The sequence below is a fragment of the Atractosteus spatula genome, chromosome 15 (assembly GCF_055471065.1).
Source record: "Atractosteus spatula isolate fAtrSpa1 chromosome 15, fAtrSpa1.hap1, whole genome shotgun sequence".
NCBI lineage: Eukaryota > Metazoa > Chordata > Actinopteri > Semionotiformes > Lepisosteidae > Atractosteus > Atractosteus spatula.
The window spans coordinates 7,421,318-7,448,792 of NC_142720.1; the positions used below are offsets into that span (position 1 = coordinate 7,421,318).

A 27,475-nucleotide genomic window follows, 5' to 3' on the forward strand; every position below is an offset into this window, starting at 1 on the left:
TCTCTGTTCTTATGCCCTGTAATTTCTACCACTAGCTAAATGTTTTTCTTTTGCAGGCTGGTATAATAGAGTTCCCCCATACAATTATGTGAATGTGTGAACCTTTCTGTAATCACCGAAAGAACTGCGGCACTGAGAAAGACTCAGCATGGGAACCCCCTACACACCGACACCTCCGTGCCAACACAATCAGTCACCCCACGAACCCTCTTACAGATTCACACAATTCAATTTTCTTTTCTTCTTGTTCCGAATTTCGAAATGCTGTAACCATAGAAACCACAGTCAAGTTCACCCAATTCAAGTTATAAATAATAAGAAGAACTCGGTGACTCATGGGGCACCGGGTGCCTTGCCTTGGCGTTGTCGAAGGCCAGCAGCAGAGTGCGCCCGTTGGTCAGGAAGATCTCCGCGGCGTTGTCCCGCAGCTGCCACCAGCGCTTGTGGGCCTCCTTGATCTCCTCGTAGGTCCAGGAGAACGAGGCGGGCTCCGTCTCCCCGGGAGGGCTCTGGAAACGAGACACAGGCCGCGCCCGCAGGCTGCTTTAAACCCCTGCGGCCTGCGGGCCCAGGGAGGCCCCCCCACGGTCCCATCATAACCTGCCACCACAGCTGGAGCAGAAACTGCCGAGCAGCAGACGTCCGATGCTGGAAAGTCCAGCACTGGCGTCAAGAGATGGACGATATATCCAATATATCCGATTGAATGGTTTGCAAGCTCACTGAGGTTCACCCACAACTCCTTCTGAGGGCACTCACCACTGCCTTGCACAACCCTCCTCCCCCCCGCCCCCACCCTCCTTCACGCAATGCCTAGAAACATCAAGAAAAACAACAGGCAATCGACCACAAGAAAAAAACCCACAAACTTTCATTCAGCTCCAGCATAAGGCCACAGCGCCTTTTCACGGCAGAACTGGACAGATCCCAGAACAGATGCAGAGTCAAACTAGCTGGGTGTGAGACACAGCCCAGTGCTGGAACTCGCTGTACGGTTCCATTTGCTGGGTGCTAGTGTGGCGGCTGTGCTCACAAAAATTAATTACCTTTCAAAAGAAGCTGAAAAGCAGAAATTCCCCGCACACAAGAAATGGGTTGTCTGCTGTGCTTTACTGCTCAGCAACAAGTCTAGTTAGGTAACACTGTCCATGACCTTTCATTAAGTATACTTAACCTTCTCAATTACAGAGAAAAGCAGTGTTCTTGTAGCAGTGTTTTTCAAGTGTTCTGGATGAGACAAGGAAGAATGGAAAGCTGAGTTGAGAGGCTCCTTTTGGCCAGCCACCATACCTTGTTCTCCAATAGCCTACTTCGAAATCCAGCGTAGAACAACTATCGTCAAGAATGTACATCAGGCTCCTTGCTTTATTTCCGTCAACCCGCTGGGGCTGAATTTCATAAGCCAGGAAGTAATTTGGATGAACTTTATTTAGCAATAATAGAGAAAAATGTTTTAGCAGCTCCAGGAAGAAGAACTGGTTTGGATTAGGGTATGCGTTCAGGTATGTTCTCAGGCAAGCAGACACCTACAGCAGTGTGTCAGGCTGAGCAGCACTACTAAACACAAAGAGGGTCATTGATTTCCAGGGTATATGGCGCAAGCATTTGGTCAAAACTGATCAAGGATGAGAAATCTTACTTGACTATCACAGGCATCAGTGGCATTGTCTTCCACGAAGTACATCCCAGACTTCCCTGCAAACAAAACGCAAACAAAGAAGGCAGAATAAAAGATCCATCAGCCCGACGGCATCCACCCAGAAAAGCAGGTAACAACTGGGAAGAGACTAACAAAATTGCGGCAAAATTAGAACAAGCAGTTTGATTAAAAAAACCTATGGTGTTCTAAGAACATTTCTGATACATTTTAGTATGCAGGGTGGTTAAACGGTTACCTAGAATAAAGTCAAGCGCTGGACTGATTAGGATTAGTAAGCAGTGCTTACCCAAGAGCAGCTCCCCTGGTGTCTCCCTGGAGGGGGCCACGTTGATACACCTCCTGGTGAACCTACAGAGCCAGAACAATGCCAGAGGTCAGTTGCACAGCCTTCCATGGACACAGGCCTTTACTTTAACAGTCTGATGTTTTGGCACCTAAGGTTACCAAGCCAAATCCAAAGGGGGATTATCTCCCTGCCACAAGCAGTGGTGCTACTACTACAGCAAGACAGGTGGCTCTGGATCTGATATAAACCCACAGTTCTGACCAGAACACGTTAACTTGACAGCAGTCATGTTTGGTAAAAGAAACATGGCGTTAGCAAAAGAATCCCTGCTGTGGGTGCACCTCTGGAGAGCTCAGGGCTGCCTACCTGATGGCCTCGCTGGTGGCCTTGTCTTTCACCGTGGAGGAGAAGGAGGAATGAGTCTTGTCTTCGAAGAGGTACGCCAGGGGCGGCTTGACGGGCTCTACGTGAAGAAGAAAACAAAAGTCACTTAAAGAGACACAGGGCGGGCGGTGGGTAACCTGGTGGAGCAGCTGGTTACCAGCTGGTGAGAGAAGCCCTCACCATCGGGCTTCTGCCGGTCCTTCAGCAGATACTTGTTGGGGATGGTCAGGTAGCACCGCTGCAGCCGGCGCCGCTCCCGGTTCGGGCCCTCGGTGGGGTCCAGTTGCCACGAGGTCGGGTAGGATGCCTGGTCGTACCACACCGCTCTGCAGGGAACACAGACGCGTCACTGGCTTCGGGGGCTCCAGCTGATGCCCCCCCCCAAGTCGAGTCACCCACACCACGGTGAGCAGTGGGGTACAAACCAGCACCCATTACCCAAGACGTCAAGGTCTCCAGTTCAATACTTCACTGCCATAACCACTATCTGCAGGGAACTTGGTGAGAAAGGGAGACAAACGCGCCCAGTGTGGGGCACGAACCCACAACCCTGAGGTTAAGAGTCTCATGCTCTACCGACTGAGCTAGCCGGGCTCAAACCTTCTGCCCGTGGTTGGAAGGTGAGTGGCTGGACTTCTCACCAACAGATTCTAGCGCTACAGGTTTCGTGCTTTAACGACAAGCAGTGTTACAGACATTCAGAATATCAAATCACATCTTCTGCTGAACATTCTGCACCACAAACATGCATCATTGCTGTTGGTGAAAAAACACACAAGGAGAAACGACTTGTTAAAAGAGTCCGCCTGGCTGCTCTGTGAACAGTAAGGAGGCGAGCTAGGAGAGACAGCCCAGGAGGGTGCTGTCCACGCCCACGCGGGCAAGCGGTCTGGACTGCTGTCTCCGTGCTGCGGAGGCGGAGGGGGCGTGCGGGGACGAGCTCACAGGAAGTGCCCTCTCTCACTCACTGACTCACCGGTCGTGCGTGAGCTGCTGTACCAGCTCCTGCCAATGGCGGCTGGCGCTCAGCTCCACCTTGTACATCCCCCGGATGTGCTGGATGACTTTCTTCCTCTCCATGCCCTGGCGCAGGGACACGTTCTGCGTGATGTCGGCCGCGATCTTGGAAATGTCCTTGGACTTGCTGTCCAGCCGCTGGATGAGACTGCGGGGAGGTGGGGTGGGAGTTTCTGATGAGATCCCTTCTGTACTTTAACGTTACTCTCGCGTTACCTTCAGGAAAGGCGGGGATGTACCGTACCTGTGTTGGACATTTGCCATTTTCTTTTCCCAGGCGGCTTTGCTATTTTTTTCTTCCGATTCATATTTCAGTTGTTCCTATAAAAAAAAAAGACGGGCATGAAGGTAGCTAGAGGATAACATGACAAAATTTATTTTCATACAGCAGATCCCACCACCGTAAGCCTAATGATGACCTAATTAAAGACAGAGACTCCAATGCCTTTGGGTTATTGTGCATTATTGTTTCTTTAGCGGTGGGAAGGGAGTCCGACGCGCCTCACTCCGGCTCACACGAGACAAGTCCGGTGTCGCCACGGGGACAGCGGCCTGCTTACCTCTTTGACAGCCTTCATGAGGTCAGGCTTGGGTGGGGCACTGGGGGGGATGCAGCGATGGCCACACAGCTTCAGGGAGGTCATGAACACGCCCACGGCGGCCTGCTCCTCCTTGGACAGATGCTCCTTGTGATCGTGCAGCAGCTCGTACAGGTATAAGGCTAATTTGGGGCCGTGCTGTGATCAGCAATGCCCCCAATCCCCAAAAAGAAAAAATAAGAAAATAAAAAAGGACTTTACTACACAAATTCCACACTGTGCCACTTCAGTTTTGGGGAAAAAAAAAAAAGGTTTTCTTGAGTGATCTAAGTTTTGCTTTCCACTTTCTGTCCCAACAGTTGCCAGAGATGCACCGAGAGAACAAAGCTGGTTGCCATGGCAACACAAGCAATGAGCCCGATAATGAAGACCTCCTTGAGTTTTTCTTCAGAACAGCAGCTTGGCAGATGTCTAGATATAACGCGCTGGAAAATAGCACTTGCTGGCAGCTGAAAGGTTACTCGCCTTCCAATTTGAAAATTTTTTCTGTTCGTTAACGTCAAAAATTTGTTTTGATGGCCTACTGTTACAAGACGCGCCTCTGAAAATTGACTTTTTTTTATTTTGGCGCATCTCAGGCTGGAGCTCCACTTCTTACAAAAAAGTAATTATTCACAAAATAGCTTTTTCATGTTAAGGACACGGTTATCGATTTTATGCCTGGTTGTCTCACCCTTTGAAAACAACACTTCACAAAACTGCTCTGTCACTCAGCTCCAAAAAGCACCACCAATAAAATTTTCAATGCATGAGGATCTGAGCGCAGGCAGTGTCTTCCAGGCACCACGCCAGCTTGCTCTGCAGGATATACAGTATACATGGAAGTGCATTTACAACTGAGAACAGGGGGCACTTTTCACCACCAAGCGTGGTGGCAGTGGGGAACAAGCTGCCCAGCCATGCTGTTGAAGGAAATACCCTGGCATCTTCCCAGCTGGATGAGATCCTCCAGACAGGACAGGAGGCACTGTTTTACACAAAGGCTGGTGGGAGAGTGAAACAGGCTGACCAATCATGCTGTTCAAGCCGACACCCTGGTTTCTCTCAAGAAACCGCTAGAGGAGATCCTTGGACCAATTAACTACAACTGATCGAACTGATCTGATAAGCTACACGGTCTCTCCCTGTTCGTAACCTTTCTCAAGTTCTTACGTTGGACACCTGCTGGACTGGTTATATGCGAAAGGAACTGACCTCCAGGCCTGGGCTGAGGCACTCACGCAGGATGTCGGGGTGACTGTGGTCGTTGACGATCTCCAGGGCATGCTTCCTGTGCTCCAGGGGGCGAGCCGGGCACAGGATGTGGACCAGCAGGCGGCCCATTTGGACCCGGAAGGTGTCCCGACAGGACCAGAGAATTCGCCTCCACTGGCTCCGGGGGGCACTGCCTCGGCCCCCAGTGCCCTGAGGGAGACAAGCCCACACAGCCGCACACATTAGCAGGAACCCCTCTTACCGCTGTCATGGGCATCTCGATTCTCACGGTTACTGGAGAGGACTGGTGGCTCTGTGGCTAAGGATCTGCGCCTGTGGCTGGAAGGTTGCCGGTTCATATCTCAGCTGGCAGAGGAATCCTACTCCATTGGGCCCCTGAGCAAGGCCCTTAACCCCAGCTGCTCCAGGGGTGCCGTACAACGGCTGACCCTGCGGTCTGACCCCAAGCTTCTCTCCCTGCCTGTGTGTCTCATGGAGAGCAAGCTGGGGTACGTGAAAAGACAAATTCCTAATGCAAGAAATTGTATATGGATAATAAAGCGATCTTATCTAATTCTCAAATTAGAGAGGAAACACAGTTGATCTCTGGTTCATCATCCACACACTAAACAGATTTGGTTACAGAGTCAAGAACATTTTCTCCAACAGGAAGGAAATTGTATATGGCTAATAAAGTCATCTTATTTTACTTTCCTCAAAGCAAAGACCTTGAAGACAATACAAGCACACAGACCCGTTCCAGGGCGTGCTCTTCGCATGACCAGCAGGGGGCTCCAACACAACACACGGGGAGACTCAGAGCACTGACGCTGCCCATCGTTACTCGATTATTTCAACGAGACGAGAACTAAAGGCGAACGGGGGCTTTCAGGAACTCACAAAGCCTGCTTTGATTCCTTCCATCATGAGCTTCAGGATCTCCTTCTGAAACGTCTTCATGTTGGCAGGGGGGGCTGGGGTGCCATTTTCCTCTGGGTGCTCACACTGGGCACCCGCAGCTTGCTGGTGGCTGGGGGACTCAGGGATATTCAGGAGGTCAAAGAAGTCCTGGCTGACATCTACACATAGAGGCCAGAATTAGCACATTAGTGCAGCTTCACAGCGCACATCAATACACACGTGGCTTGCCCAAGACAAAACTCACACAGCTTCCGAGGTGAGGAAACAAAACACTTTGCAAATATGCTGTCTTGGAAAACTATTTTATAGTGTTACTTTACAGATCTAAGGCTAGAAGAAAATTAACTGCTGCTTTCAAGGAAATAAAAACCAATAGCAATTCCAAGGAGAATTGGGCTTTTTCTTTAGGAAAACAAAGCCTGGGTACTGACTTTGCAAACAAGAGTCTACAGCTCATAAAACCTAAAGCAGATTGAAGTGCTGTGCAGTGGGAGTCTTACTAAGCTCCTGCCACTGATTTCCTTAAGTGTTTAAGGAGAGCAAAACCACAGATGACTGCAGCTCTAATAATAATGCAAGTGCAGCAAACCTGCCACTGATTTGTGTTCCATGTAACTTGTAAAAATCTGGATCAAACTCACATGCAACACCAAGACACAACAAACCGAGTTTATTAAAACAAAGACATGCCAGCAACCATATCACCCGGCAGTTCACAGCTGGCAGCCCACTGGAGCTCAGCAGGTGTGAGCCTGGTCAGTACCTGGAGGGGAGACCTCCTGGGAAAAACTAAGGCTGCTGCTGGAAGAGGTGTAAGTGGGGCCAGCAGGGGGCGCTCACCCTGTGGTCTATGTGGGTCCTAATGCCCCAGTATAGTGACAGAGACACTACACTGTAAACAGGCGCCGTCCTTCGGATGAGACAAAACCAAAGTCCTGACTCTCTGTGGTCATTAAAAATACCAGGATATTTCACGAAAAGAGTAGGGGTGTAACCCCGGTGTCCTGGCCAAATTTCCCATTGGCCCTTACCAATCATGGCCTCCTAATAATCCACATCTATGAACTGGCTTCATTACTCTGCTCTCCTCCCCACTCAGAGCTGGTGTGGAGGGGAGTCCCCATTACCTGTAAAGCGCTTTGAGTGGAGTGTCCAGAAAAGCGCTGTATAAGTGTAAGCAATTCTTATTATTAAGAGTTCTATGGGGTTTCAGGACCGTGCAACGTCACCTTGGTAGATGAGCCTGTTGACGGCCAGCACGGTCAGCCTCTGCAGCCGCTGCACGTACTCCGCCTCCGCCGCGCGGATGGGGTTCTCCTGGCTCATCCTCCTCTGCATCATCACCGCCAGCTCGTCACTGGCCACGGAGCGCAGCTGCGTCAGCAGGGAGTCGGACTGCGCCAGGGAGAACCTGCGAGGGCCTGCACGCACACACGCACACACGCACAGGGAGACAGCGTTAGATCGAGACGAGAGGGGCTTCCACAGCAACCCAGCACTGCAGCACGCAAGAAACCTCAGCTTTCAAGTTTGGAAAGGAAAATAATATTAAGAAACCCACACGCTAAAAGAAATGTGCTTTTATTATTATTGTTTGGAATACTCGTACATTTATTCCCAGCGTCTTTCACTCACTAAATTCTACTCACATACTACAAGCACTTTGAGAAGCTACTTTCAAAGGCACTGTATAAAATGAATTTAATGTTATTATTTTCTCTTATCACACTTTGAGGAACTTGAAAGACTTCCACAGATAACTGTAATGCAACAAGTACCACTGCAAAACTCTAAAAGCACCGTAAGACGTATCTCAAGCACACCGTTTTGGGTTTTGGATCCTCCCATTCCGAAAAGGCGGGAAATTGCCCTTTTGTAAGTTTAGAAGTTTAGAACGGTTCAGGCAACAGACATTCTCACCTATGTAATAAAAACGTCAAGATACCAAGCCAATGAAAGAAAAGAGCATCACAATTCACACAGGCTAGCTTCTGAAGCAACTCCATAAATATCTGTAATGGGATTATGCTTAGTTCTTACCCCAGGCGAATTTACATTTGATCAGTTATCCATTAAATCGAAAAAATAATCAAATGAAAGTCTATTAAAACAACGTAATTCAACAGTTTTCAGAGCATTATGAAAAAATCTTAATCACGAGACTGAGCGCTGGCATTAGTAAGGTGAGAGGTAAATCGGTTTCATGCAGTTATCTTCATTTCTAAGGCTGGGGGGTCAGCTGTCTCCCTCCCTGCATTGCAGTGAGCTGGCGTCCCTACGCGCGGGCATACCGTCAGGAGAGATCTTTCGCTTCGTTCAAGGAAAAATAAAAAAAAAGAAATTCCGACAGCAGGAAAAGGGAGTCAGATTAGATGCAGCGAGCAAGGCACCAGTGATCGCTCGGTCACTGGGCGAGTCAGGGGTTTTCATGCGCGAGTTCTCTAGGCTAAGTGTCGGCAATGGAGAAACATTCTGGAGGAAGGGGAATGTTGTCCTCCATTGGAGCGGACAGGCACGGAGGCCATTACTGCACCTGTTTCACTGGGAAAGACATAGCCCGGGGATCCCGTGGGGGACGGGAGGGGAGACTCCAGGGATAAAAAGCCGTAGGAAGCGGGCATCGGAATCTGCCCGAAGGAACAGTAATGCTGTCTCGGGATGCGTGGGATAATGGAGTCTTTCATGGCAATTGAACCTTGGTTTCAAACAGGTGCAAAAATAACAGAACAAGGAGAGCTGTGAGTGACCTGCGCGCAGGTGACGACGGCTGCCTGTCCGACGCACAAGGGAGCCCACGCTAGGAGGGGAAAAGAGGCTTCAGGCACCCTGGTCACACCAGGGCTGAGACCCTTTGTTTGCTCATTGAACATCATGCTGTACGGCCTCAAAACGGCGCAAGGCAATTTGCAGAAACAGTTAAGAGGATGTAAAAAAGTATTTTGACAAATTCCTTATTGCAAGAGGAGGACGTCGTTCATTGCTCTGTATAATCTACGGCTCGTAGGCTTTCTTACAGCAACCCCCATTCCAGCCACCACAAACACTGATGCCCTCACTCTAATGTGAACTGACATTGTTTGAGCTGGAATACAGAGTCACGTTACTCTTAAAATACCCACATTTACTGTTATCAATGACACAGACACTTGAATTTAGATTTATAGTATAATATGTAATTCTTCTGATTAGGTGAAGTACTTTTACAGTAGCTATGGTGAGGGAGAGATTACAGCATTAATGATCATGCTATGTGCCCTAGATGAGTATGCTGAAGGTGAATACCTACTGTATATCTTGCAGGGGTCTTTACTCACCAGCAATGCTCTTGCGCTTCTGGTAGATGGCGCTGTGCTGGAGAGGAGGGAGGTGCACTGAGCTGCTCAGCTTCTGGGGGTCCTGATTGGCTGTCGTCTTGATGAACTCTATGGCTGACTGGAGAACCCGGAACTGCAGAGCCACAGCCATTTCTACACACATCGGGAACAAGGAAAAGGGAGGAGTGAGACATGCAGGAAGACATTCCTTCCCTGTCAATGGGAGGATCTGTGTTTGTAAGAGCTGGGCAGAAAAAAACAAAACTGCAAATGAGATTTTCTGCACTTGTGCTCAGAAGGCAGGTCAGTTAAGGGGATAGACTAAATCAGTTACCATTAAGGCAAATTTTCAATTTTTGTTTTATTGACAAGGGTGCTTACATTGCCAGGCATTACTGTAGGCCAGTGTTCTTCAAAATCAGTGCTTGAAGGCCACAGGGTCTAACAGTTTCCATTCTATTTTTAGTTAACTACAGTTAGACTTTAGTTAACTGAATTAATTACTCTCTTATTTCAACCACTTACTCCCTTTCCCCGGTCTAAGGAAGGTCATGATTCCAAGAGAACTGTAATGATTGTGGGCTAGCTTAAGTCCCAATTACTTTCCATCTGCTAGCTGGATTCTATATAGGGATCTCCTGGCTGGGACTGTGCCCCGTGGTCCCGAATCGACTCTGCCTGCTCGAGGCCCCTAGGCCTTACCCTGTGTGCGCTTGTTCTTGCTGGTCTGCAGGTAGCCCAGCAGCGTGATCAGGTCCTCGATGATGCGGAAGTACTGAGAGCCTGAGGAGCTGCAGGAGTGAATGGTCACCGCCACCAGCACCTGCTGGATGTCACACACCAGGAGCTTGTAATCGTTCAGCGGGATCCTGCGAAGGGGACCAGGAGAAAGGAGCCATCACACCCAGACCGTACAGCCTTCAGACAGCCGTGATCTACACATCCTTATACAACAGCAGATCCTTCCTTCTGCTCAGCTTCTGAAAGATCTGTACAGATGGCACTATGAATAACAAGTGATCCGCTGTACTTCCGTAATCTGATAGGTGCTATACTATAATACTCTATTCTGATAGGTCCTATACAAATATGAATAAGAAATATAAAAGTGTTATAATCTAGAGTATGGTGATCTAATTTTAACACCTTGTGGAAATTAGTTTATGAAATCCCACCACAATGTGGGACCTGACAGAAGGGCAGTGGGGTTTTTCCAGGGTCAGATATGGGTTTTGCTTCTAGTTGCTCTGCTTCAGGACCCTCAAGGGGTAAGATCTGAATTAAATCAGAGACCAAGCGCTGCGAGACAAGTCAGTTACCTGTTCTCCAGGCCATTGAGGGCCGCCAGCGTGTTGAAGAGCACGTAGAGGAGCCCGTTGTCCAGCAGGATGTCGGCCAGCTTGGAGCAGGCGTTGAGGAGCTGCAGGAGGACAAACAGCGTGTTGTGCACCAGCGTGTTCTCGTACAGGGAGTTCTCGATCAGCCCCAGAACCGGAATGATGCATCTCTTCAAGAAGGGGTCGACCTTCTCCATGTCCTCCAGGTCCAGGCTACACAAAAAGGTGAAGAAGAAAAAGGAAGAGCTCGCTTTTTTGGTGACAAGATCAGTGTAGTAGCACAGAATCTCACTTGTATCTCCCTTTTTGGATAGTTTCAGTGGAAAACCGTGCAAGGGGCCTCTTGGACATAATTAATGACTCTTCTGGCGAATGTGGAAATGCGAACTAGGTTCAACAGATACATAGAGGTCAGGATCTGTAACTCTCTACTCCCTCCCTCTCTCTTTACTCACTCCTCGTCCATGCCCACCGGACGGCCGAACATCATCTCCAGGAAGCACTCCAGAAGCCCCTGTGTCCCCTGGTGCAGGTACAGCTGATTGGCCAGCAAGGAGAACCCATAGTTCTTCAGGAACTTCTCTCTCTGATCCTTTGTTGACCGGATAAAGTACGCATCCAGCAGCTTTAGGAAAGAAAGATTAACAGTCATTTCTGTTGTACAACTCCTTAACTGTTGCTACTTCATGTTAACATCAATGTAAAACACATAAAAAGTGTGAACCTCCTGTTCACATGATAAGCATCTCCGTGGTTAAGAGACATGCTGTACAGTACATGCGCTATAAGAATTACTGCGATGTGAAGCTCAGATTAGTTCTGTTTGACATAAGTTGCCATGGTCGACCTCATCACATGGAGCTCATTTTCCAAGTCCAGACTCTTCCAGAAGGCACATCTATCAAGGAGGGAAGAGTAAGAAGAAAAGCAAGGAAAACAGGAAAGGGGAGAAGAGAGGACGCAGGCAACAGAAGAAGAAGCCCCACCTTCATGACTCCCAGCTGTATGAGGGGCGAGGGGTGGTTGACCAGGACGATGAGAGCCTCCGGCTGGATCAGCTTGTCCATAACGTCTTCCAGCATGAGGTCCGGCAGGAGCAGCAGCACGCCCCGCAGCAGATCGTACAGGCCGCAGCAGATCAGCACCAGGCAGTCCTCTGTGCTGGACCTGCAGGCACACCGCAGCACGAGTCACACACCCTGCTCAGACACCGCACTGCCAACATTTAAGGCCTCATCTATGGGAGGAGGAATGTGCTGCTGGGTCTTCCTTTAAATAACACTGCTGTTTTTACCCCCGCACTCTCAAACTATCAAACTCCCAGCCTCTCGTAGAGCCTACGATCTGAACCCTTACAGTGCCTTCTCTCTTTCTCAAAACTTGAACTCACATTGAAATCTACCTCTACCTCACATGTCAAGACGTTTACTCTCCATAATTTTGTATCCTTTACTTAATTCTGTCATTGTTTTGCACATTACCTGTTACCTGTTGTTGTCTTGCACATTATCTGTTGTTCGCACTACTTACCGTCTGAGAGCTAGCTAAATATCATTTTGTTATACCATATACCTGTGTGTGAGTGTAATGAAAATAAACTTGAACTTCAACTTAAACTTGTTCTTTTGGAAGAGGTCTTTAAAGCAGTATTACTAATACAAAAAAATACCAAGTATTGTTACCTGCACCAGTTTCCTTGTTTATTTTATAGCAACACTTCCACTCCGACCTGCAGGGCCTCAGCAAGTAAAGGCCATTAAAAGGCCACTTTTGGACACTCACCCTGCTACAGTACTGATGTCTCCAAGTAGCAGATACACCACTTTCATGATTCACGTTTCGCTACATTAAAGAATTAATCTCACCTGTGCCCAAGAAGAGGATATAGAGTACACAGAGAAGCATCTACTGTCTCAAATTGTTATTGTAGGGTTTTTAAATTCTTTTTCTTTCAAAGCCATGCAGCAGTTTCTAATGAGCACTTCATTCTTCTAGCCAAGTCGGCTCACTGCTCGAGCTGTGGGTCTTTTACAGGAGAAATGAAATGGGTGCTGGTCAGGGCGTCTCCCAATGCCTCAATTCAAGAGCCCAGACTGGCAATGAATGAGTGGGAGTGTTACAGGAAAGATACTTTAGACACCACTGCCAGCTCAGTGAAGGCTAGCACTTTGCACAGTGGCTGGACTTTGTGAACATGGAGGTCTCATCCATCTAGTATTGCTCTTGAGGTTAATATCTTTTTTCATCATAAAAAAAAGTTTTGCTGATGTTTAAATGAACAGTCCAATTTTCTCTTTGCTCAGTGAGTGAGATTTCAAGAAAGCCAACAATCGCAAGTGCCGATTAATCCTTACTCTCAGACAAGGATCCGTAAAGCTTTCAATTTCATCAGGGCGCATTATGGAAGGGATTTTCTGTTACAGTTTCAGCATGGCTTTTCACGTACTGCACTGTCCCTGTAAAACCAGCACAGGTCAGGATAGCTCCATTGGCTGTAGAAGCAGATTAAACTGGTTCTTTTGACAGCCCATGCTGTAACTGTGTACACAGTAAACTCAGTATTGCAGAACCAATATTGAAAGCACATACTGGCAAATAAGAACTTTCTTTCAAAGGGATCAAAGGGCACCCCCTGAGGAGATAATGAACTACATGCTGGCTGAATTCAACTCATACATGAATGCAGTGAGTCCATAAACGAAGACATACTTTAACCTAGATTCACACCAGATTCACAATGCACTGATGCTGGCCTAGCGGAGTATACAGCTTATTATTGTACATGTTTGTCATATATTATTATCATCGTAATAAGATGTGAGAAACGTTTTCTCTTTTTTAACAAAAAAAACAAATAAAGAATCAGCTGCGGTGTTTTTTTCTTTTGTCTTGGCTGGCTCTCAGCTAAGGACGCCTGTGACCGCACTCAGAGGAGAGTGAGACGGTGTACACAGAATCTCCGACCCGCCCTCCTTTGAGCTGCAGAACCATTCGTCTTTAAACGGGCCACACAGCCACCACCTCACAGGCAGCAGCTCAGCCTGAAAGAGCCGGTTAGGGCTGCTGGGTGTGCCGTACTGAGGAGAGCTGGCAGAGCTCGGTGGTGCTCAGGATATTGTTCGCTGCCACTTTAGGGAATCCTGGTCCATGTGACATGACGCAGGAAAGCTTTTAGCAAAACTGAGCAGTGCATAGAACTATTCCGCAGGAGAAAAGGCACGAAGGGTTTGCCGTAAACACACGGTAAACACGCACATGTAACTGCACGAACATTAAGCACAAAGAAAACGGGGTTTCGTCTGGCAGCCTGGCCGGCCTCACCTGTCTCCCGCGGAGTCAGGTCTGCCGTAGGCGCGCTCGTAGCCGGGAGAGAAGGTGTAGCTCTCCCAGTCCTCGGGCAGCTGGCCCCTGTCGGCCAGGCTAGGCCAGCGCGCGATGGCCAGGGAGCCATTCTGGGCCGGGAAGGCGAGGCCCAGGCTCGCGAAGTTGCTCTGGCTCCTCTGGAAAGACTGGATGCCCTTCAAGCTGTCCGGGCGTCGGATGCCCTCCTCCGCCGGGGGGTTGAACTGCTCCTCCGGCTCGAGGCTTCGCGGGCTGCCCTCGCCGCTGCCGTCCGCCAGGCCCTCGGCCCTGCTGCTCTCTCCCGCCTCCTGCTCAATGTGGATGGTGGGCGGCGTGCTGGAGAGCTGGGGGGTCTCGCCCGCCTCTCTGGAGTCGCAGATGGTCTGGACCGACTCGCAGCTGCTGACGAGATGCTCTTCGCTGGCCCTCTTGAGGGTCTCGGCGGCCCCGGGTGCCTGCTGGGCCCCTGAGGACCGCCTCTCATGGCCGGCTCGCCTGCTGGGCTCCCCCAAGGCTCGGCCCGCCTGATGGGGGGGCAGCGGAGGGGAGGAGGTGGGAGAAGGCGACCAGCTCTGGGGGTTGCGGAACTGGCTGTCCACCACCAGGCTAGTCTCCCGCTCTGAGCTGTGGGCCGCGATGGTTTCTGGAGACAACAGAGCAAATTTAATAAGGATCTCGTCTTTTACAGACACCAAAACCCAAGGGGAATCTTACTGTCAAACGGCAAGTGAAACATCTTCAAAATCCAACCCCTGTTTTTGCAAGTAAAATAGAGTACGTTGAGCCAAATGTTGGTTAGTTGCTGTTGCAGATGTCTATATCAATACTCTACACCAGTGGTTCTCAAACTATGGTACCGCCGCCAGGTGGTACGCCACATGACCCTGGAATTTTGTTGTGTGCACCGACAAATCGGGACGGGTTTTCATATTTTCTATTTTAATACGTGTCGAATACGTAGCCTACGTACTACGATACAGCGCGCACTAATACTTGAGTGGACACAAGAGCTACAATGTAATTCTATACCATTCTATAGGAATGCGTGCTACGAACGTAAGTGACCAATTGTATTTAAAAAAAGTTATCTCCAGAAAATAGGGAGGTAGAGAATGTGTGTGATTTTGTAACAATGCCAATGTTGTAAGCACAGGAATGCATAGAAATGCGTGCTAAGAACACTGGCAATCTTGTGAGCACAGGAAAGCGTGATAGATAAAAGAAAAATATTTAAGAACTGTTCTAGGTTAATTTGTGGAAAATACACAGAATGTCTCCATTTCGCTCCCATGCGCATGAAATAAAAACGTCTTTTAATTTCTGAGACGGACTCCTGAAACGGAAACGGGGAAAAATGCAAGCTTGCGGATTGCTAAAGCAGGTAAGCCCCACACTATTTTTGAAGAACCTTATTTACCGTTGGCAAAAGAGCTGACACGTTATGTGTGGAGAAAAAGCTCCTAAACAGCTTGACCGGCTGCCCCCTCCGAAAGACAGTCACTCATGAATTATTGATATGGCGGATGATATCAAAAGTACACTGGAAGAGCCCGTTAAGATGAGCAGATGCTTTTCACTGCAATTAGATGAGTCTGTAGATGTCGTCAATTTGGCCTATTTGTTTATTTACGTTAGATACGAGTTTGAGGGTACGTGCCATGAGGACTTTCTGTTCTGTAAGCCACTACCAACAGGAACTACAGGACAGCACATATTTCAGCTTCTGAATGAATGAAAAGAGAATGGCATCGATAAAATGGATAAATGCGTTGGAGTTTGTACAGACGGTGCTAGAGCGATGACAAGCCGACACAGCGGTGTAGTTGCACGAATTAGAGAGGTTGCTCCAGAAATGAATGGACGCATTGCAACATCCACCATGAGACCTTTGCTGTCAAGAAAATGCCTGACGATTAAAAATCTGTTAGACTCTGTTGTGAATTGTATCAGGGTTCGAAAAATGAATTCACATCTGCTTTGCTCGACTAAACAGGCTCACCCCCTCACTGAAATTGTGCTTTTTTATTATTTTTAATCGTTGTTGTTCCTGTTCTTTTTTTCCTGTAAAGCGCTTTGAGAAGCCACCTTTAAAGGCGCTATATCAAATAATGTTTATCTTTATAATATTTATTATATGTGTATGTGAGTGTGTGCGTGCACGCACGCTCATGTTGGTCATTAAGAATTTCTGGGGTTCCTATGAGAAGATGACCTGTAGGTGGTACTTGGATGCTTTGGTTTGATCAGGGGTGGTACTTGGTCCAAAAAGTTTGAGAACCACTGCTCTACACGATGCAAGTGATTCATACTTTCAAAGCGCCTTAGATACCAACCACTCATAAACACTGGTATTCCGTGTCCCAGGGACTACCAGCTGCGTTTTTAGCCACAGTGATGCAAAAACCATTTTTAAAATTTGCAGGCTTAGGACTTTGTGAAATTTGTGAATTTGTGAAATATCCTGAACTTTGAAGCAATGATATCATTACTCTGAAAACAGAAAATGGAGGATTGCAGAGGATTTGGGTTGTAAGCGAACAGAACTGGACTTGAGAAGCCTCTTTGGAAATGAAAGAACCTTTGAGATGCCATGCTGTGGGTTCCCACGGCTTAAGAAAGGAGCACAGTGCTCCGGGGCGTTGAGAAATACCTTCTGCAGGAGCCTCAGTGAAGCCTGACGGGGAAAGAGAGACAGCAGAGCTGCCGGCTGAACGAACTCCGCTGCTCGAATGCCTGAGATACATGAAGGACTGCACCTTCTCCTCATAGAGCTTGCCATCTAAAATGCACACAAAGCAGAGACGAAGGATTAATGTCTTTCTGCAGACAACCATCCGTTTCAGAAGTGCTGTGGCCTTACAGAGATTTAGCACCTGCCTGGATATCAACATTGTCCCACAGTTTTTCAAGCCTAGAAAATCTTTTACTACAGTCCAACACTAGATTAACCCATAAAAACATTTAAGCAAAGCAGCAATTCAAAATTTCATGTAGTTTAATCCAAACAGTATATCAATGGTAGATTCTGAAAATCTGCTCATCCCCTTGTACATTCACAAACCACGTACATTCTTGTAGAGGAATTAACATATCTATTAACAACTCAAGGTTGAGGATTGAAATGATGCCACACACCATTTGTCTTTTGATCAAGAAAATGTGCTAAGCAGTGTAAAGTTTTTATTTTGTTTGGTTTACTCTAAGATTTGAATCTTTGATATACTTAAAAGACCTCCTCACATACAAGCTATGTGCTTGATGGTTCAGCCATTTCTCACCATTTAGTTACTTCCAGCCAAAACTTTCAGCAGCTTCCTGGCTGAGCGAATGTTACTCTAAGGCCCAAGTGAAGGGGGGGGGCGGGGGAGCAGTGTCTCACCAATATGCAGAGAGAAGTAGAAGCTGGAGGGCGTGTGGCAGACGTAGGTGTTCGTGGGGGGGTGTACTGCAAGCAGAAAGTTGTAGATGAGTCTGAGCAGGTCCAGGTCAGGGGGGGATCCCAGCACCTCCTGGATGATCTTGACGAAGGACAGGCAGACTTCCTGTGGGATTGATGTCAGGTGCTCGTTACGATGCTCCTGAAGGACAGAAAGGAAACCCGAAAAGGGCAAACTCCATTAGAAAGAGGCCTGTCCAGTGCACCAGTGAACAACAAGCATATTGATGTGAATAGCTCTGAAGAAAACACCAGACTTTCACAAGCTGACAGAGAATTGTAGATACAGAGGCTGCCTAGTTTGGAGTGTTTGCCTCTCTTTACTTTTTTCACAGGTTAAACGTACTTTGCTGGACAGTGAGTACTGTAAAACATTGCAACCACACAGAAGGGCTTGTCGAAAGGAACAGCTCCTCTGCAGGAGGGCAGGAAGGTTCGGACTGCGCGTGGTTACAGAAGGGCTTAGCGGCCCAGTGTTGTACCTGCAGCACTTGACAGGTGAGCAGGAAGTGATGGACCACCTGCGCCTTTAGGAGCTGCTTGATGTTGAACACCTGCTGGGGGTGGTGAACCCTGATGAGAATCTCCAGAGCTGCCAGCAAGGTCTCCCAAACGCCGCTCTGAAAGACAAGCAGACACGATGGCTTATACATGTACAGTGTTGGGCATACAACAGTCAGGACGGCTTCCCCATACACATGCTGCAAGAGACAGAATATCTCAGAGTTAACAGAGAAAGAAAGCTGAAATATAGCACAGAAAAAACCTTGAAATCAGTTCTACGCCTATTACACCACATTGCATTCCCATCAGAATTATTTTTACCTGATTTTTCTCACATCAAACAAGCCTTTTAAAGTCTGCAGGTTACCCACGTGTGAATAATTATTGATTATCATAGCATGGTGCAGAGCATAAATTTGTAGTGTGCATAATGTTTAGACTCCCTTTATTTCTTATCCATGACAGATCCCATGCTAAACCCACTACATTCTGCTGTGGTTTGATCACCAAGATGAAAAGAAATAATTGCCGGGTGGAAGGAAACCATGGAGTGCAGCAGTCTAAGGGTTACCTGAGCCTTGGCCCAGATCTTCCAGTCCCGCAGCACCTCGGACAGCAACGTGAGGTCCACAACCACAGCCGTAGACTCCGGATCCAGCCTGAACTGGCCATCTTCGCTCACAGTAAGGATCTGGCCACTGCAGCAGCCATCGAGCAGGGTCTGGGCACAAGCCACAGAGCAGTCAGGGTGGTGTAGACAATCAAGACAGGGACACGACTCTGAGTCCACAATTAACCCCAAAGCATGTCACTGATATGAAAAGTTGTAATGTTATACCTTTTATCCTCATCAAGGGAAAACAATTTATATTGGTGATATACAGTATCAATGATTCCATCTCCATACAAACAGACCATCTGAATGACTATTAAAACAAAAGTCAACACGTCAGATGTTAAAGTGAGCTCAGGGTTTCTGTTCATCCAGTTCAATACAAATATTCTGGAAAAACTGGATTACTACAAAACTATGTGTTGTGTTCGAATAACACAATGGAAGGTGTACGGAAATTATGACAGAGCAGGCAGACAAACTCGCAAACTACGATGACATTTTAACATACTAGTACTTATAACCAGTTCAAGAAATGTATCTGTATGAGATTAATGATGTCATACCTTAAGATTTAAATAATGCCTGTTCATTAGCCATTAAGAAAGGCTCCTGCATAAAGCAAACCATTCATTCAGCACCACTACACCGCCCATCACTCCAGCAGAACAAAAGCCTTACTTCTGTGCTCCACCTGCATTATTGAAACTCACTTTCATACATGTATGCGAGGAACAGAATATCTGTAATTATATAAATGGCAAGACAATAGAAAGGGCACGTTATGGGCCCAGGATACGGAAAAGTTCCCTTACAGCTCTGCCATAATATTTGTAGATCTAGGCAAGCTGGGAAATTTCAGGAAGGTGTGCATCAATTGAGGGTTGCTGGTTTGACTGACCACAGCTGGAGCTTGTGTATAAAACACTGTGACAAACACAGCCCAAGGTCTTTTGTTTGGAGTCCAGAATGGTGGATATCAGTTTAGGGAAAATAATTATTTTCTCAAAGAATACAGAAAGTGAACTTTCACAGTTTTAAGGGAAAGAGGAAAAGAAAACTTCAAGAAAAGTAGAGTATTGTTGTTGCTAAGTCAGTGTAGGAGATTAGCTCCCTCACCAGTACTAAGACCTGGAATATAAATTAGGATGTTATTCCACTTTCATGCAAGAGGACAAGTGCAAGGAATCCATCTGTGGTGACCAGGCTCGTACATCAGACATACAACATTGCATTACAGACATTTTACATTCTATCAGGCTGTCTGCAAACGTGAAAGTGACAACCACAGTGCCAGAAAATAGATATCTAAAAAAATATCAAGAACAGATACGAGCTAACAAGGCCTATGTAAAACCAACTCCTGCTCAGACCCGGCAAGTCTGTGTAATTCAGAAAACACACAAGAGAAAGCTACTGAGGGTAGAGGCACTTTTGGAATGCCAACTGGACAAGATTATGTCAGCAGGACTGAACGCTCAGAACTTATTCGGCCTCCTTGATAGCCAGAGAGACAAGTTCAGACTGAAGTTTATTTATGTTCGTGTTTTTGGAGCACATAACAGCAATGTCATGTCATGTTAATGGTTCTGCAGAGGCATTGCTGACCTTTAGCATATGGTAGCCCACGATGCACTTGGACTTGATGAGCACCTGGTGGATCATGGAGTAGCCATGGCAGCTCTGCATTTCGTGGACCCGGTGCTGGTTGTACCTCACGAGGGACAGGAGCACCTGCAGGGCTAATGCCTGAATCTTCTCACAGTCACTGAGCTCCACTGCCTAAAGAGAGAGAGAGAGTGAGTAAGAGGGGCTGCGTGGACGAGAGACGTTCACCACCAGCTCCTCCTGTCTGAGAACGCAGCCAGCAGCCCACCTCCAGGGGTTTGAATCTTTATATCACACTGTGCAGGAAATAACATTTCATTTCTGTGTGCTGTGCAGTCAAAACCAGACAGACTCATGAAAAAGGCAATTACCTACCTTTTATATAATGTCATTTTTTAGACAATGTGGGATAACTGCAGTGTTCGAAAGCATTGGTAATTGCATTGGATATTAGTGGAGGTTGTAAAAATATGCGTCATCTCTAAAGCTCAACAAATTAGACAATTTGCTTTACAATTTAATTCTAAGATGCATTTTTTACAAAATGTTACCTCCTTAAAAATCACATTAAAACCTGGACTCTCAGGGTTTCCAGGGGAGCTCATCCAGCAAAGTGCTGACTACAACCCGGATTCAAGCCTGGGTCATGACACTAGCCAACTGTGACTGTGACTCTCCAAGGTTGTGGTGACTCTCCAAGCGGCTCAGTGTCCCCCCCCAGCCTGGGTAGGATCCCAAGTAAGATCTGGGTTAGCCAATCAGCATTATCTTGATTCCAAGAGAAACTGAATCCTGGGCCTGCAGGCTCACGGTGATGTCACTGAGCCTCCCAGCCAATCGGCACAGAAGCTCCTGTACGTCACTGCTGAGCCTGTAGTGTGTCTAGACAAAAATGGCAGGTCAGAGCATGTCTGCACTTTCTTAGTCTCCCTTGGAGGGTACAGGGGCTTTTGATGGGAATCCAGATATGTAGAAAAAGTCCCTAATGGCACAGATACATAATGAAAAATAATTTGTCAATTCTCATCCAAATGTCCGGGTTCACCAATCACAGGTCATTCGGTACTGCTGTGAGGACACTCACCCTGGCGAAGAGGAAGACGAAGGTCCCAGCCCCCCCGATCCTGTGCAGAATGCTCTGAAGGCCTTGGGGCTCGCTGGGGCACAGGGTCCTCAGGTACTGGGGCTCCAGCACCATGCTCTGCGCCTCTTTGGCACTGAAGGGTCTCTGAGAGGCCACCATCTTGGCCTGCCCCTTCAGGCGGATCACCGGCTCGTAGATGGTGTACTGGGCTGGGCAGCTGGGCGCATAGGCCACTGCTAGGCTCTCCTAAGAACACAGTGTATCATTTAAATTACAGCTTTGGTTGAAAATGTAAAATACTGGAAACTGAATATTAGAAAGGCAACAGGCAACTTTTCCTGTAGTTCCTGTAACATCTAACAATGCCTTTACTGAAAAAGGAGGCTGCCGTTTTGAAGGCACTGATTCCTGTCTTCTGTGTGCTGGGAAAAAATCCAGACTCAATGACATGGCAGACACTTACGATCAGTGGCCCAGGGTCGATCTCCCTGTTCTTCATCAGCAGCTCCTTCAGCTCCTCGCACTGCAGCCCCTCCAGAGTGATGTACTTGGAGAACCTCAGGCCGGGCTTCCCGTATTTGCACGGCATGATGGAGGTGAAATCTGGACCACTGGCATACAGGTAAAACGCCTCTTCGGGACCAATCCTAGAGCCTGGAAAAGACAGAGACGAGAGATCAGTCAACAGAAAGACCCCAATGCAAGTGTGTTAAAGGTGTAGCTCTAGAGTGCTTTACATCCACGGATCAGTAGTTTCAATTTAAACCCTGAACCAGGCCTCTACTGCCTTTACTTACAGCGTTATTACAAAATGTTTAAGGGGACATCATTCCAGGTGGAAATTGCCTCTCAAAGTCCATGACAGTAAGAGGTTTTAATCTAAGTGGTTTCAACTACTGATGTACTTCTCCACATTCAAGAGGGAAGGTGTATTCCATTTTCTGGGGATTTTTCACTGTTGAAAACTCCAGGTGTCACAAAAAATGGTTGAGTTCATAGATATCAATTTTTTTTAAAGGGGAACTGCAGAACTATTTTTATATTTCAGGATCAGAAAGAATCTGCATTGATGAGTGAATTTCAAACCATAATGAACTTAAAACATACACAGTATGTGCAGCTCCATATTCTGCGATTTAGAATGAGGCAACAAAACTTCCGGTGATGTGTGCGGCCTTATGATATTGTAAACAAACAGGCTTGTGAATACATCTCTTTTAATCCAATAGAAATATGGCTCTCGACTGCTAGATGGTTTTGATAACAAACACTACTTGTTAACTGTCATATTGGAACATTTCTGTACTGAAATGTCTGCTGCACAACCTGTATTTATGAGCTCGTATATCACGTTACATTAGTCATTACAGTGACTAGTGAGCAGGAAGGGCTACTTCATGTCATAATTTGGCGAACTATCGCTCTCGGCCTTGGAGAGACCAGGGATTTTCGACAAAAAGGAGACCATACAGTACTTTCACAAAGTTCACGATTTTGTGCTTAATTCAGAATTTGTCAACTTTTTCCAAGACTGTCAATTAATTTGTTTTGTTACCGACATTTAACTCCCAATCTGAGATTGTTGTACTGCCGTTCCCCTTTTACGGTTGTGTGTGCGATTGTAAATTCTCCTGAAAAACACCAAGCATTTCCAGTTGGATCTCTCCAACCTTTTCACTGCCCTAACTGGCTTTTTTGAAGATTGGCGTCTTACTTTGGGAGTGCAATCATGCCTGGTGTGACAGATGGAGAAGAGGGCCTTACCATTAAAGAGCAGCAGACTGCCAATGTCCCAGCTCCCTGCCAGTCTTGACTGGTCCTCTGCTGAATGAACATAGTGGCCCACCATGCAGAAGGTCTTATTGCTGTCTGAGGATAAGCTGGACTTCCTTGGGAGGGTGTAGTCCAAAGAGATTTCGCATTTCCTGCAGGGGGAATACAAGTGTGCATGATACTGCTTATCCATGCATTTATACATTTACCACTCTGCCTTTTGATTTCATGGAGTAAACAAAAACGGTCTTTAAATGGAAAATCTTTCACAGCATAGTACTGATATAAACCCTGACACAAATGATTCAGGATCACACTTAAACTACAGTAATCTTTAAATCAAGGTATGCTCCTCAACTAAAACTGACTCAACACTATATGTCTGAATGGTAAGAGCCAGATTTGAGCAACACCTCTGTCTTGACAGCACTGTGCTGCTGACGCGGGTGTCAGTGTCATCGCTCAGTGTGCTAGGCATAAGGGTGCCTACCTCTGCCCCGAGACCCACATCACCAGTTTCCCATGCACATTCTTCTTGCCCTCTGGCTGTTGGGTGTAGTTGAAGGCCAGGTGCTGCCATCTGCCCGGAGTCAGAAGGCCCTCCTCTGACTCGGCCTGAGCCAGGAGGCCAGCCTTCATCTCATCATTGGGGTCAATGCAAATCCTGTGAAAGCATCCAGATACGACAGCACTTAGAATGTGCGCCCCCCCGACCAGACCCCTTCACAGAGACAACACTAACAGCCTCTCTGCACCTTTCAGCGTGCATAACTAGAACAAAGAGAACTAATGACATTTGTAACGATCCAGCTATTTCGAATTGTGTTCTTTAGCTTGCAGGGCTGCAGGTTGAAACCAAGAAACTTAATTAATTTTCCTGGCTCTACAGAGACCCTCTCAGCTTATATAATCCATTGCAAACTAAAGCAGTTTAACAACTCCGTACAGACAAATCATTACCAAGGACTTTGAAAGGCCTACAGCTCAGCCCTATAAAGGCGGTAGCTGTCAATAATTCAAACTGCACTAGTAATAATAGTAACATAGTAATAGTAATAACACAATAATAACATTATAACAGTAATAACATAATAATAGTGATAACAGTAATAATGTGAACTGCACGGTATTACTGTTCCAAAATCTAGCAGCTGTGCTTACCGGAAAATGAATGTCCCCGTGTTGAGATCAGCCCAGACCTGCAGCATTAGTGCTTTGGAGCCCAGAGAGATGACATGAAGACACCCTTCTTCCACCAGCTTGTCCCCAGAGCTGGAAGGGCTCTGCTGGTCCAACCCCCGTTTCTTCTCTCCTTCTGTGAAAGAGACACTTCCAGATGTGTTTATTCGTTCACTCCTTTGAGGAAAGCATTTAAATCTGCCTCCCAAGGGCTTAATGCTAGACGTCGATTTCCATATCCAGAAACTCAGAACATTTCTTAAGTCTTTACTCCATTCTTGACCTCTTGCTTCTAAATCGATAGGCAAGTTGTCAGCACATCACCTCCACGAATAAAAGGATGGAGGGAATACGTCTGCGCAAAGCAAGCAATGCGGAAATCAGACAGGCGCCCTCGGAGAGCGACAGTACCTGTGCTGTCCACGCTGCTGTCCCTGAACGCCCCCAGGTGTATCCTCCTGCGCTTCTTGCTCTTGTCTGCAGCACCTTCCCCGTCGGCAGGAACCTGGGCCCTCAGCCACAGAGACGCGCCAAAGCCCTCCGCCATGTGGGGCCAGCAGTTCTGCCCCACCAGGGGCAGGTGGATGGGAGCCACGTGCCAGGAGGATGACAGCTGGTGGCTCAGGGCGTCGCCCTCGGCCTCTCTCCGGCCGGGAGACGCCCAGGCCCTCCGCAGCAGCCCCGCGGCCTTGGCCCCCTGCGCCCCGCTCTGCTTGGGCCCTGCGGGGGGCCCGCCGGGGCTGGAAGAGCTGGGCAGGAGGGGGAAGGACAGGTGCTGCAGGGGCTCCATGTGCACGTTCGCTTCCACAATCCGGAGGATCCCGTTCAGGAGGATCTCCTGCAGCACAGCCAGCAGGGGGACAAAGCTGAGGTTCCGATTCATGGAGCTGCATCAGCTCGGCCTCTCTGCCCTGCTTGGTGGCTTACTATGGCGCACGGTCATTATGAACAGGAAATTAACATCTTCACTTCTGCTCGGTGCAGTGGCACCAACTGAAATCTGTGACACTGCAATCTCTGAGCGATTTAAACCTAGCGAGTTGTTCAAACCTCCCATAGTTTGCACACTATATATTACAGATACGGTACACTGCACAGAGCGCAGTGTTTGTTACAGCTTTAGAAGACGTCTTGGAAAAGAAAAGTTGTGGTGGGAAAGCTTTTCTTGGGCAAGTTAAATGACATTGCAGGAATTCTTTTTTAAAGCTGTGCCAGCTTTTGAGAGCTGCCGATATACAAATTAACAAGCTGCAGTGAGGTTCTCAAAGGACCTTCATCAGCGTAGCAGTACAGAAAATGCAGGTTTTACAAACAAATGCACTGGCTGCACTGTCCCTTCGCACACATTAGAACAGAGCATCCACAGCCGAGGACAAGCCATTGAAGAAGAGGAAACTGTGCAGTGAAAAAGCCAGTCTGACCCAGTGAACATGAGTATAGTACGGAAACACGGCTTCTGTGAGGTAACTGAGGAGACTGCTTCATCTTCATCTTAAAGGAAAGCTGCTCATAGGCAATTCCCACCAGACAATGTACAAAAATTACAGCCTAACATGAACATTAGATCTGTTAATGGTGCTGCCTAACAGTACATATTAAAGTATAAATTCCCTTGGTTAGAATGAATTCTGCAGTATTTTCTAATTAATCACATCCAAGTAAGGAATGGATAAACAGAACTGTAATCACTGTATGGAATGTCATTCTCCTAGAAAGCACCAGGCCAAAGGCAAATATTATGCTTCTTACTACAAATGGTTTCACTTCTATTTATTCCCAGTAGAATGAAAGAAACAACACCTGCTGAAAGAGGGTTGTTCTTGAGATAGTACCTTACTTCACTTTGGCTGGGGAAAAGTGTACTCACAGTGGGGGGTGCTTTCTCCAGAAAGAGTCGGATCAGCAAGGACAGCTCCTCCGCCTGGATCCGCACACTCACCATGGCGACCAGGAGCTCCACCAGCACAGCCTGGCACTCTGCAGGGACAGGGTCACAGTTCACACCATCGATGCCAGCTTAGCTGACCCTCACAGGACATCTCTTGCGCCAGCTGCCCTACCGATAGCTAACCTGGGCAATTCTGAAATATACAACCCTGGCAGCCTGACAAACTGTAGGTGAACATGAAACAATCAAACTGAATAGGTTTTAAATCATGGGTTCTTTTTAGGCAACTTGAAAAAAATACATTTATTGCCTTAGGCTTCCTATTCCTGTGAGGCGGTTTTGTCATGTTTCTAACTGGAGTAATTCATTTGGCACGTCTAGCCTATTTGCTAGCAAGTACTGTAGTTAATTGATCTGATCTCCTCCAGATGTTTCCCTAAAGAAGCCTAGGACTCGGCTGCAACAACATTAACTGGTTCCACACTCCCACAACCCGCTGAGCAAAGAGGTACCTCTCTTGTTCTCAATTTTAAATGCACTTCCAACATTGCATTTGGACATTGCAAAAACATCCTTTTTATTCTGAAGAACTCCAAAGGGATGACTTTGTCCAAGCCTTTTTTTAAAAACAACCTGTGAGTAGGGCCTTGTACTTGCACAAAGTAACAGCAGCAAAAATGATCCTGATGACATACCTGCTGCAGAAGGGTCTGCATGGCTCAAAATATTCTGAAATCCTGTTAAAATTGTTTTCACAGCACCCTATGGAAGCAAAATATCGTTGAAAAAGTTAAGAAAAAATATTTATGATTAACAAACAACTATCAAATTTTCATTCACTAGTTTTATCCCTCATCTTCAGAAAGTGTGGGGGAGGTTATTACTCCTTTGACTTTTTTGGTATTGGATTAACTGTGTAATTCTAAGTAATTCTAAACACCTTGAAACGTGGTTGTACGTATTAGTAAGAGAAATCAGGACATGAATAGAACACTGGATATTAATAGGACTACAAGGATACTGATTTTACTTTATTATAAGTCAGTACAAAACTAAATTACACCTCCGTTATTATTCAACATAGAGGTGTTAAGTTTTCCTGGAAAAAAAATCTCTAGCATTGTTGTCTAGTGCAACTGCATAACACAAACTAAGCATGAAAAATTTAGGGACTTGTCTTAAGATTGGACTTATTTTAAAAACCAACCAGGTATGAACGTGTGCTTATATATTTGTTTTACAAGGCAGGCTAAAAAGACACTGTCCTTGTACAAAGTACTGTAGGGTGTGTTTACCCATATGAGGATGAGAGTTAAAAATAATCCCTCTCATCACA

General features: G+C 47.0%; 1 protein-coding gene across 1 annotated transcript in view; it reads right to left on the reverse strand.

Moving 5' to 3' along the window:
- lyst (lysosomal trafficking regulator) overlaps positions 1-27,475 on the reverse strand; it is a 90,353-nt gene that overhangs the window by 15,626 nt on the left and 47,252 nt on the right. The window contains exons 11-40 of the mRNA XM_088934435.1: positions 26,835-26,901; positions 26,119-26,228; positions 24,663-25,089; positions 24,234-24,387; positions 23,563-23,736; positions 23,064-23,224; positions 21,763-21,953; positions 21,300-21,545; positions 20,216-20,389; positions 18,566-18,715; positions 17,973-18,110; positions 17,434-17,632; positions 16,705-16,833; positions 14,034-14,697; positions 11,699-11,879; positions 11,168-11,337; positions 10,695-10,925; positions 10,078-10,244; positions 9,376-9,528; positions 7,291-7,482; positions 6,041-6,219; positions 5,141-5,350; positions 3,908-4,084; positions 3,592-3,668; positions 3,307-3,495; positions 2,511-2,656; positions 2,313-2,409; positions 1,947-2,008; positions 1,640-1,695; positions 357-509 (exon numbers count right to left, since the gene is read on the reverse strand). Of these exons, the coding sequence (XP_088790561.1) occupies positions 357-509; positions 1,640-1,695; positions 1,947-2,008; positions 2,313-2,409; positions 2,511-2,656; positions 3,307-3,495; positions 3,592-3,668; positions 3,908-4,084; positions 5,141-5,350; positions 6,041-6,219; positions 7,291-7,482; positions 9,376-9,528; positions 10,078-10,244; positions 10,695-10,925; positions 11,168-11,337; positions 11,699-11,879; positions 14,034-14,697; positions 16,705-16,833; positions 17,434-17,632; positions 17,973-18,110; positions 18,566-18,715; positions 20,216-20,389; positions 21,300-21,545; positions 21,763-21,953; positions 23,064-23,224; positions 23,563-23,736; positions 24,234-24,387; positions 24,663-25,089; positions 26,119-26,228; positions 26,835-26,901 (5,424 nt within the window). The remainder of the gene's footprint in view (positions 1-356; positions 510-1,639; positions 1,696-1,946; positions 2,009-2,312; positions 2,410-2,510; positions 2,657-3,306; positions 3,496-3,591; positions 3,669-3,907; positions 4,085-5,140; positions 5,351-6,040; positions 6,220-7,290; positions 7,483-9,375; positions 9,529-10,077; positions 10,245-10,694; positions 10,926-11,167; positions 11,338-11,698; positions 11,880-14,033; positions 14,698-16,704; positions 16,834-17,433; positions 17,633-17,972; positions 18,111-18,565; positions 18,716-20,215; positions 20,390-21,299; positions 21,546-21,762; positions 21,954-23,063; positions 23,225-23,562; positions 23,737-24,233; positions 24,388-24,662; positions 25,090-26,118; positions 26,229-26,834; positions 26,902-27,475) is intronic.